The following is a 12,584-nucleotide window of genomic DNA, read 5'->3' on the forward strand; positions in this document are numbered from 1 at the left end:
TATATATGTATCTATAATATATGTATTTATATGTATCTGTAATCTATCTATATGTATCTATCTATTAATCTGTCTATATGTATATCTATGTATTAATGTGTCACTATATACTCTGTCTGTCTCTAGCATCAGTCAATGTGTTGTGTAAATTTAAATGTAAGCCTAAATTGCCTAGAACTAATCAAATCGCACTGTCACTATATCACCAAAAATCCGCTACCTCAAAGTCAAACTCCTCTCACAAAAACCCACGAGGTCAAAATGCGTTTATTTCACTTTTATACAGATGTGCGATTGTGTGGTTTGTTCCCGACCGTGTCAATCAAACGCTGATTCGGCAGACCACACCTGATGAAACACTTAGTGAAACACTTCGAGGCTTCGTTTGGTCATAGTCACGTGACATGGGTGTTTCGAATCACGCTTCGGATCAGTGTTTCGACACATCTGCGCTTCGGGATCTCGCAAAGCTTCGGAACGACTGTTTCGCGTCAGCCATCCTTACTTTGACTGAAATAACCACTCGTTACAACCGAGGTATGCAGCAAAGCATTTGTGAAGCCACAACACGCACAACCTTGCGGCGGATGGGCTACAACAGCAGAAGACCCCACCGGGTACCACTCATCTCCACTACAAATAGGAAAAAGAGGCTACAATTTGCACGAGCTCACTAAAATTGGACAGTTGAAGACTGGAAAAATGTTGCCTGGTCTGATGAGTCTCGATTTCTGTTGAGACATTCAGATGGTAGAGTCAGAATTTGGCGTAAACTGAATGAGAACATGGATCCATCATCCCTTGTTACCACTGTGCAGGCTGGTGGTGGTGGTGGTGTAATGGTGTGGGGGATGTTTTCTTGGCACACTTTAGGACCCTTAGTGCCAATTGGGCATCGTTTAAATGCCACGGCCTACCTGAGCATTGTTTCTGACCATGTCCATCCCTTTATGACCACCATGTACCCATCCTCTGATGGCTACTTCCAGCAGGATAATGCACCATGTCACAAAGCTCGAATCATTTCAAATTGGTTTCTTGAACATGACAATGAGTTCACTGTACTAAAATGGCCCCCACAGTCACCAGATCTCAACCCAATAGAGCATCTTTGGGATGTGGTGGAACGGGAGCTTCGTGCCCTGGATGTGCATCCCACAAATCTCCATCAACTGCAAGATGCTATCCTATCAATATGGGCCAACATTTCTAAAGAATGCTTTCAGCACCTTGTTGAATCAATGCCACGTAGAATTAAGGCAGTTCTGAAGGCGAAAGGGGGTCAAACACAGTATTAGTATGGTGTTCCTAATAATCCTTTAGGTGAGTGTATATAATATATATATATATATATATATATATATAAAATTTTACATACACACTATATTGCAAAGGTTTTGGGACGTCTGCCTTTACATGCACATGAACTTTAATGACATCCCATTCTTAATCCGTTGGGTTTAATATGGAGTTGGCCCACCCTTTGCAGCAAAACAGCCTCAACTCTTCTGTGAAGACTTTCCACAAGGTTTAGGAGTGTGTTTATTGTAATTTTTTACCATTCTTCTAGAAGCGCATTTGTGAGGTCAGGCACTGATGCTGGATGAGATGGATGGCTCTCAGTCTCCGCTCTAATTCATCCCAAAGGTGTTCTATCGGGTTGAGGTCAGGACTCTGCAGGACAGTCAAGTTCCTCCACACCAAACTCACTCATCCATGTCTTTATGGACCTTGCTTTGTGCACTGGTGCGTGTTCATGTCGGAACAAGAAGAGGCCCATCCCCAAACTGTTCCCACAAAGTTGGGAGCATGAAATTTTCCAAAATGTCTTGGTATGCTGAAGCATTAAGAGTTCCTTTCACTGAAACTAAGGGGCCAAGCCCAACCCCTGAAAAACAACCCCACACCATAATCCCCCCTCCACTAAACTTTACACTTGGCACAATGCAGTCAGGCAAGTACCGTTCTCCTGGCAACCGCCAAACCCAGAGTCGTCCATCGGATTGCCAGACAGAGAGGTGTGATTCGTCACTCCAGAGAACACGTCTCCACTGCTGTAGAGTCCAGTGGCGGCGTGCTTTACTGCATCTGACGCTTTACATTGCACTTGGTGATGTAAGGCTTGGATGCAGCTGCTCAGCCACGGAAACCCATTCCACAAAGCCCCCTACGCACTGTTCTTGAGCTAATCTGAAGGCCACACAAGGTTTGGAGGTCTGTAGCTATTGACTCTGCAGAAAGTTGGCGACTTCTGCGCACTGTGCGCCTCAGCATGCGCTGACCCCTCTCTGTGATTTCACGTGGCCTACCACTTCGTGGCTGTGTTGCTGTTGTTCCCAATTGCTTCCACTTTGTTATAAGACCACTAACAGTTGACCGTGGAATATTTAGTAGAGAGGATATTTCATGAATGGACTTATTGCACAGGTGGCAACCTATCACGGTACCACGCTTGAATTCACTGAGATCCTGAGAGTGACACATTCTTTCACAAATGTTTGTAGACGCATCTGCATGTCTAGATGCTTGATGTTTTACAACAGTGGCCATGGAAGTGATTGGAACACCTGAATTCAATGATTTGGAGAGGTTTCTCAATACTTTTGACAATATAGTGTATATTTCCTCATGAGTTATTAATGCAGCTTATAGGTTAGAGTCATTTGATTAAAAAAAAGGGTGATGCATTTTTCAATGATATTATGAGATCATCATAGTGTTGCAATCAGGCATGGAAGAAACATTGCACCTCCATGCCAAGGGTTGAACAGTTTGGCCACCTGCCCAGATCTTTTAACCATCAGACTTACACCTACATGCCAAGTTGTGGCGTACTATCGGTAGAATTCAAAGGTATTTTCTTTGAAAATTTTACATTCATGAATATAAAATATTGCAAGAAATCATAACAAGTTAAACATGAAAAGGGTCATTTCATCAAAGAGCACATATTTTTGGCTGATACAAAAGTTTGGGGATAAATTCCTTTCTATAATGTTTGAAAAGTCAAACCAAAACACATTGCAATAAACACAGTTCCAAACTAAGTGAATATGGTTTCTTCAAACTGATGACAAACGAAGCAATTGGGTGTTATACTGGGAGCAAATACCTATATTGAACTCTGCAAGTTTACAATTTACTGTAACAATTATTTACTAGGTAGAATAATTATTTTGTTGAATCCAGATATTTTGAAATCTTTTTATTATGTCACTTGAAATTATTAGATATATCCAAAAAAAAAAAAAAAAGAACAAAAAAAAAAGACAGTTGACGGTAGCAATAATTGACCTCCATAGTATTGTTTTTCCTACTGTGGAAGTCCTACCGTCAACTGTCACCAACATTCTTCAAAATATCTTCTTTTGTGTTCAGCATAAGAAAGAAACTCATACAGGTTTGGAACAACTTGAGGGTGAGTAAATGATGACAGAATTTTCATTTTAGTGTGAACTGTCCCTTTAATAAATGTGCCAAACCTTTTTTCCACAGTGTACAGGTGGGCCTCCCTGTTGCTCCTTTCAGATATTTGAGCTTAGGGAGGAGTGATTGAGAAAACACGCCTCTTCTCATTTATACAACATTACTGGAGAAACTTCAGGACAGGAGTCGGTCAGCGGCGCGCACACGGGCTTCGCAAACTTCACACACATTAATATCAATGATCATTCTTTTTTAATTTTCTGGACTTACACAACCGCAGAAATGACTCTACCATACTCTCAAAGCGTGAGGACAATGAAAACCGTGACCGTCGCGGAACCGAGCACACAGACTGTCATGACATCCACTCCTGTCGGGATAAACGACGGTTCGACGACTTATCGCACGGTAACCCTCGCTGGATCTCAGCTGCAACCAACCTCTCCTGTCGGGATAAACGACGGTTCGACGACTTACCGCACGGTAACCCTTGCTGGATCTCAGCTGCAACAAACCTCTCCTGTCGGGATAAGCGAAGGAACGACTTACCGCACGGTAACCCTTGCTGGGTCTCAACAACTACAGCCCGTCCAGTACATTAACAACCAAATGCAGGGGAACGTGATGTACGGAGGCGCGCGTTACCTGGTGCCCATGCAGCAGCAGCAGCAGCGGCCCGCGGAGTACGTGTACCTGAGTCAGGCGCCGGCGACGCGCGTCATGCAACAAGTGTACGTTCAGAACGCTCAGCCCATGAGCGTCAGCAGCGTCGACGAGGCCGACTACAGACAAGTTGTGAGTGTTTATTTATGCTTCTAACTTTTCATTTTGCTTGACAGTAGTATCTAAATAGTTAATATCATTTAGGCTACTACTACTTAATCTAGCTAGGGGTCCAGGTAGTTTGGAAAAGTGGAGAAAATGACCAAAATTGACAAAAGATGCTGCTGATGCTGTCGTGTCGATACAGCTTATTGGAGTTTAATGTCAGCAGCAGCACATAGTTCAAAAGTTTTAGGTTTCTTTTGAGCCCCCTAAGATCAGAAATTTAAATTTAAAATGAATGTGCTGCTAATGCAGTTTCCCAACTTTTTTTTTTTTTTTTTTTTTGAGTCACGGTAACGTTACCTCTTAAAATTTTTCAATAACTTGTGGCACCCTACACTAGTGTTGTCACGATACTGGAATTTCTAACCTCGATACAATAGCTTGAAAAGTGTCGATATTCAATACCATTTTCGATACCATGGGAAAGAACAGTTGTATCTGTCATATAGATATTTTTGATATTTTCTAATTTTTGTTCATCCATTGAAAACCTAGGAAATCAATAATCAATCCTTTTATATGATGACAGATTTCAATGTAGGCGTTTATATATAAACATTGCTCAGTTATTTTTAGCTATCTCACCTAAATGTTTCAATGTATTTAAGAGATGTATTCAATATTTGTGTTTTACAATGGGCTAATTTTGTTGCAATAGCACAAGATGTCTTTTCTTTTTTAAAAAAATCAAACTAAGTAAACAGTTAGCAATAAAATAAGAACAAATAAACAAATGACTAAGGATAGCACAAATAAATACAACAGAATAAAGATGCTTTCACTTTAAGACCTGACTCACGTATCCAGTATACACGTGCTTTCTTTCTGAACTGTTTACATTCACTCAGGATGATTGTGCTTATGTGAATACTTGGCAAGAAAGACATTGTGGCATTATTATTATTATTATTATTATTATTATTATTTGAGTATTTGTCCGTTTAAGCGTGTTTGGCACTTGCAAACTTTATGAGAGCTTTATGTGCACGCTTTGAATGTGAGCGCAAATGAAAAATTAAAATGATGAAAATGAAAAAACTTTGCATTTTTACTATCCATTTGTGTGTGTTCTTTGCTATCATTAGAGACATTAGAGATTGGTGGTGTATATGTTAAATGCTACACATTTTAGCAATTTAAAAATGTTTGAAGGATTTTTACACGGCAACCCTGCTCTCACCAGACGCAGCACCCCGGTTGGGAATCACTGTACTAATGTAACGGAGGCCAGAGCTGTGCAGGTAAACCTCACTGCCCTGATCTCAAGAGGATATTGGATCCCAATGAATATTTTAAGGGTATATTAGTACCTGGACCAAAGATGGAAAGGATTGTTCAATTAAGCTATTCAATTATGTGACTTCAAAATTGTTCAATTACCAAAATTTGAATAATGAGAAAGTCAGGCTACTGTATGCAGTGAAAGATGTCATAGTAGCTTGAAGCAACAACTACTGAAACTCAAACCGAAAATAGTTAGCAAGCAAAAATGGAAAGTGACAGTGCCATAATATAACATGAATCAACGTCGACATGGCTTTTCAGAAATACGTTTTAGTTTGCATAGCATCACATTTTAGTTCACAACATTGTTTTTTTTGTGAGTTATAATAGCTCCTACCATTTTACCTTATCTGATTATAATAGCAATTAGAGCTGTGCGAATCGCATTTTTGATTTTGGCTTCCAACGATTATGAAAACAAGATAGTCGAGGTAAAACGATCATTGTGGCGCTGTCACATTCAGACGGAGCGCTTTCGTTTCAGCGTTAAGCCAAACTTAACATCCAGATCAGCCGAATAAGTGAGTGTTGTAAAATGCAGTTGCTAAACTAAGGGACGTGCCTAATATTAAACAGTGTCATTAAAAAGAATTAAGCCGCTGTGTTCCCCAGACGGCTTTCCGTGCTCGTGCTCCGAGACGGAGCAGAATGCGCATAAGAAAAGTATACTGTATGATTCGGATTAGCGATCTCAATGCCTACTTACTAAAATGTCAAAATGCCATTTTGGCAAGTATCCTCGTAAACACAGTCGTTTGTGTCTTGACTCTTAAGTGAATGAAAACAGTTGAGAAAGAAAACGAGTGCGTAACTGTATATTGGATCCGTGCATTCGGTCTTATGCCAGGCTCACACATCACATACTCCCTTTGCAGTGCGTGTACAGTATTGCAGCCTATGCAGTGCAGAAGCAGCACAGTCTCTTGTGCTTTCACATATGACACGTTTGCAGTGTGCAACTGATCTGCGGCTGTATACCACAAACACAGCATTTATTCATTATTTTTATTTTAAATACAAAATTTGTTACCGAAAAATGCTTTTTTCAGCATCGTGATTCTCTTTGTACACAGTACCGTTGCACAATAATTTCATTGACGTATTCGAACAATGTATTATTCAATTATACTTTTCTTATTAAAATCACAAACATTTTAAACTAAAACTTACAATTGACAAAAGGGCCGACTCTCATGGCTTTCTTTTGTATTTAAATCTTCATATAAGAAATGCGGGTCATAAAGAACTTGTTTTTTCTTAAATTAATAACTTTTGTAGCTTTAATAAGGATTAATCTAAATTTAATGTATCCAGGGGAGACTATGAGGTGTTATTTTACATTTGATTACTTTTACTTAGCTACATTAGTAACCTAGTATTAGTTTTTGCTGAAGGAGCCCATCGATAATTGTGAGATTTTACTGATATCTAAAATGACTCGTATCATTAAATAAGACGCACTAATAATCATGTTAAATAATAATTATGATTTTTGCCATAATCAACCAGCCCTAATAGCAATCATTGCGTCTAATGTCAGTGTTGCCAAACTTTTGTAACATTATTTTAAAGCAGTTGTTTTCAAGAAGGCATATAGAGTGCTGCAGCAATGACATATTTCATTTTTTAAGTCATCATCACACTGGTTCCTATAGAAGCTTTTTTCACAATATTTATTGTGAAATTTCATCAAGCTTATGTTAACTCTTTCCATCTTTTTTTTTTTCTTGAAAGATTGAGCTAGAATAGCTTGCAAGAGTTATAAACACATCAAGTCATGTTAAGTTTGGACTTTACGTTCAGAGGATACAGGTCTGAAGGTTTCTGTTAAGTTTTTCAAATATGGGTTACTCTCAAAAAATGTCATTGGTTTGACACATCAAAATTATTTTGATAACTTATTGTCATGACAGTCCTTAGATGATCCACATCAAATTTGTGTGACAATCGAACCAGTTATCTAGGACAAGTTTAACAAAGTTAATCTTTATACCAGTATAGTCTCAAAGAATTCTGTCGTTCCGAAGTTATTGGCAAAAATGTAATTTTTTTTTTGCCCACCCAATTGGCCCAACAACAGTTTCCGATAAACGGATGAAGGTTTCTGCGCGTTCGTTTTTTTCAGTGTAGCAAAGTAATTTAATTCCAATTAAACTTTTATCTGACTCCATTTTATCACAACCTCGAATTTAGATTAGAATGCCAATTGGTAATTGGCCATTTAAATAATAGTGTACGCATTTGATTTATTCTATTTAACTCTTTATTGAAATTACACCCATTCATCCGGATTCCTGTAACGCTTTTGAGTCTCGAACCGGCCAGGTATACGATCTCATAATCACAAACTCGTCAGTCTTGGTCATTAGACCGAGCTGGTTGACTAATATTCTAGACGGCCGTACTCTACTTACTCATTCTATATTATTTAGTCCCCATAGATCTGAACACACTTAATTACGGTAAGATTATATCTAACCAGAGGCCACGACCATTAAAGGTCCCGTTCTGCGTGATCCCATGTTTCAAACTTTAGTTAGTGTGTAATGTTGCTGTTAGAGCATAAATAATATCTGTAAAATTATAAAGCTCAAAGTTCAATGCCAAGCGAGATATTTTATTTAACAGAAGTTGACTACAAAAAACGGCTCGATTGGACTACATCCCTCTACTTCCTTCTTTAGTGATGTCACTAGAACCGTTTCTTGACTAACCTCCGCCCAGAGGAATGCTCCCTCAACTCTACTGGCTACTTGTCCACTTCTTATAACTTAGGCTACTGTGTTTACTCAGCTCTTACGGTGATTTTCTGAAGTAAAACTGCCGCTTCATCTTTTGTGTGATGTACAATAAACTTTATTAAACTCATCAGTATATGTTTGATCATCATTCAGACAGCAGACTTGTAGGCTATTAATAAATAATGGATACATAGCCTACAAGCAGATGACAAATACGTTATAATAACCGTAATTAAACTACTAAACTATACCTGTTTCATCTCTATGTGCACTCTGACTCTGTAGGCATTATTGTCCGACTCGAAATGAACGCCGTTACTGAGAGTTTCTGATATTATCATCATTCCGTGAGATGAATTTTTCCTGACAGACTGAGCGCGAGCTCATGAAGCTCCGCCCCCTGTGTCGTCCAGCAGCACCTCATTTGCATTTAAAGGGCACACACTGAAACAGCTCGTTTTTCTGAGCCCCAAAAAATGTCAATTTAAACATGCTGTAAAAAATGATCTGTTGGGTATTTTGAGCTCAAACTTCACATACACACTCTGGGGACATCAGAGACTTATTTTACATCTTGTGAAAAGGGGCATATAACGGGACCTTTAACAAGCTGACCAACTTAACTACTTCTAATGGTAACGTTGTATAATCATGCCATGGTTTCCCACGTACACTTAGTTAGAATAATATTACAATAGTAAGAGGTTGAGGCTCACTCTATTTAGATTGGTCTAACACACTGTTCTAAACGGAAAACCCTTTATTAGCCTCTACAGTCTAAGTATACATGACTAATGCCAATGTGTTAGTTGGAGCTCTAAAACTTCAGTCGGTGCGCTCCTCTGCTCCACCTAAGCTGTATTTTAGTCCGTTACCAATGACACCAAACACGACTGTTAATTAACTTGCATTGACATAGAACATCATAACAATATATATAATCTTTCTAAGTGAACCGAGTGAAGAGAAGAATGTGTTAAGGGAAGGAAATGGGGAGAAGGAACAAATGTGAAGGAAGGACGGGAGGGAAAAAAAATCTTTCCCGCAACTTCTGCCTGTGGGCGTGTGGAGACAAATGGCAGTATGTGTGTCCATATCTCAGGAGATCAAAGTAGCTGAGGTTCTGTTTGTCTTACAGGGTCACTGCATGTCAATTCGTGAGCATTATTAATGTTTTGATGTGAATAAGGGAAAGTAGGGGTTAGCTGACAATGGCCACATTGGCTACGCTATTTCACAGTAACTAAGTGGTTTTGAGTTGCACGCACAAATAAATACATGTTTCTCTATGTTGGTTTCAAACATCTATAAATGTGAATTCTGTCTTCCAATCTAAAATTACAATTATATCCTAACATGTCCTGCTATTGGTCAGTGCATGTTCATTAACTTTTTCTTTCTGTCAAATAATAACCTTCAAGTAGGTTTTTTGTAATCAACAAAATTCATGTTTATTCACTGGAGTAAAAAGTGTGACAACTAGCTCCCCAGTCCCAACAAATGAAATTATGAATCTTTACTGCATATTGCCTATATTATACTTACAATAACTTATAGTTTAAAATGTTTGTTAATGTTAATAATTTAGTTATAAAGTTAGCCTTTTCCCCTTGTACGTTTTAGATTTTTATCTAATTTTAATAAAGACACTCCAAAACCACATGAAAAAAAGTTGTGCACAATGCAATTCATTTTTTTTTTTTTGACTTTTAAGAACAAGACAAAACATGTTCAAGAAGCCTGATTCATTCATGTTTTCTTTTTCTATATTCAGAACATAAATGGACAAACATCTTTCTACAGCCATTCATCCAGTCCCGTCAAGAGCCCTGAACCATCTGAGGTAATAAAATAACATGTACTATGTTTGCAAACAGGCATATATTCACTAACATATAAGGCTGAATACTTTTTGTATGAAATCATATGGTTAGCAGTAGCACACAAACACACACACACACACCTAAAGTTACCCTTGACCTCTTGACTTTCATGCCTTTATGCAGAATACATGAGCAATAGATATACTGTATTACACATGTTTTCCTCTAGGTTTGTTCATGCCTCTGGCTCGCTAGATGAGCTGGTAGAACTAGCTTTACTGTAAGGCAGGCTTTGGTGTGTATGTGTAGTTGCACGCACATGCTAATATGACCGCGTTTGAGCACAAGTGCAGTACCTGCAGGGTTTAGGGTGTGTCTCAGAGAAAGAATGGACTCTGTAATTCCCAGAGGAGACAGTGTGTTAACACCCATTTAGATTGGGCCCGGCAATAGTCATAATATTGCAAGGAAAGTGTTAGAGGGAGTTGTCCTTTATCGCAACTGTTGCTGTCAACCAGCCTGCAGGTGATTAGAAGATGACAGGTATATAAAAGAGCTTAAATGTGTTTTCATAACATACAGTCGAGCTGTGGTCACACTGATGTTTTTTTTTTTGTTTTTTTTTTAAACTTAGTGTATCAAGAAAACAGCAGTGTCAGTGAATTGTCATTTACGTTCAAGTTGCAGTATTTTAAATGATGCAAAAAGTGTCTAAATATTTCTTTAATTGTGTGTATGTGAGATTTCACAGATAAATAATAATAATCTTGAAATTTCAATATGTCATCCACACTACTTTCCTGCAACACTGAGAAATAAGGTACGATTTTTTTGTTTTGTTTTGTATTGAGCCGAGCAGTTAGGCCATGTGTCCACCGAAGTGTTGAAAACACCAGACGCTCTTCTGAAAATGCCTTGCTGCGTTTTTTTCAGTTGAAATGCTTTGGTTGCTCTGATACGAAATATCCGCGGAAGTGTAACTAGTATCTGATTTCACAGATAATTTGTTTCTATATATAAAATGACAATACAATGAAAAGTGTTTGCTTTGGCTCTTGCTTTAAATGATTTTGTTCTGTTGTTGTGCTTGTTTTTGTCGTCTGATGCCATTGTACAAGCCGAATGTGGCAGTTTATCGGTGTGGTGTTTGTCCCTCCCCTCTTCCACTGTGATTGGACGGCTGGGTAAAAAGTAGGGGTGTGCACGAATAGTCGAATATTTAAATATTTGATCTGACTGTAATTATTATTCGAAAAATAAAAATACTATTAGAATTTTGCTAAATATGTTGCTTTGCTGGTCGTAAGAGAATGAAATCCTAAACGCGCAAACTAAAACTCATTGTTATAGCTAAATGCGCTGTGAAGCTTGTTAACAAGTTGATCGTATTTGATCACAGAATGTCGTCGTCTGCATCGAAGTTTGGAATTACAAGGTCCCCAGATAATACTAATCCAGTGCGAATAGTGCTATTCTCGGGTGAGACACCACGAGTTTTCACCACCATGAAATCCAAACACCAGTCGAATGAGGAAAGACCGCTGTCCATCACTGCATTCACGACTGAGTGAGCCGAGAAGATAACTTATCTGATAGCAAAATGATGTCGAGACATATGCTTCCTTTAAGTTTGGTCGAGGGAGACAGGTTTAAAGGGGTGGTTGATTATGATTTCACTTTTTTAACTTTAGTTAGTGTGTAATGTTGCTGTTTGAACATAAACAACATCTGCAAAGTTGCAATGCTCAAAGTTCAAAGCAAAGGGAGATATTTGCTTTTAAAGAAATCGCTTTTTAAGGACTACAACAAACGGCTGGTAGGGACTACACAACATTCCTCCAGGGTTAGTGACATAACCAACCCTAGAATTTACATAAACCCCGCCCCCGGAACACGATTTATAGATTATCAAGACAGAATATGCTAATCAATGACTAGAAGATAACTACACATAAGCAACATAAATTCATCAACTAACCATTCAGAAATGTCCTGTTGCATTCTACATATTGTCACTTCTTCTTGAGTCTCTCCATCATTGTCTGAATCCGGTTATAAAACATAAAAGGCTAAAAGTTTTTGAAATTTTCAGTGCATGTCTGTGTGAGTGCAAGCTGTTGAAGCTCCGCCCTCTGTGCCGGGAGCAGCAGCTCATTTGCATTTAAAGGAACAGACACAAAACGGTGTGTTTTTGCTCACCCTCAAAAAGTGACAATTTTAACATACTATATAAAAATTAGGGCTGGGGGAATTAACGCATTAATCTTTGCGATTAATTTGAGATGTTTAACGCGGAAAAAAAAAAAAAAGCGCAATTGACGCAGCACTTTCTTTTTTGCCTCGTTTTAATGATTTCCTGTTGCGGCTGCTATTGGAAATATGCCGTCCCGCCCCTCCTTGTTCGGCGATCAGGTTTCATTCTCGCGCAGCTTTCATGAGCGGGTCTTTTCCACTCCGTGTGCGTGTGTGTGTGTGTGTGTGT

At 38.7% G+C, this 12,584-nt stretch overlaps 1 protein-coding gene across 1 annotated transcript in view; it reads left to right on the forward strand.

Moving 5' to 3' along the window:
- Positions 1–3,583: 3,583 nt before the first annotated feature.
- pof1b (POF1B actin binding protein) overlaps positions 3,584–12,584 on the forward strand; it is a 28,806-nt gene continuing 19,805 nt past the window's right edge. The window contains exons 1-2 of the mRNA XM_079847865.1: positions 3,584–4,221; positions 10,054–10,122. Coding sequence (XP_079703991.1) covers positions 3,709–4,221; positions 10,054–10,122 — 582 coding nt within the window. The 5' untranslated portion in view covers positions 3,584–3,708. The remainder of the gene's footprint in view (positions 4,222–10,053; positions 10,123–12,584) is intronic.

Source organism: Squalius cephalus (assembly GCF_949319135.1).
Source record: "Squalius cephalus genome assembly, chromosome: 17".
In the NCBI taxonomy this organism is placed as follows: Eukaryota; Metazoa; Chordata; class Actinopteri; order Cypriniformes; family Leuciscidae; genus Squalius; species Squalius cephalus.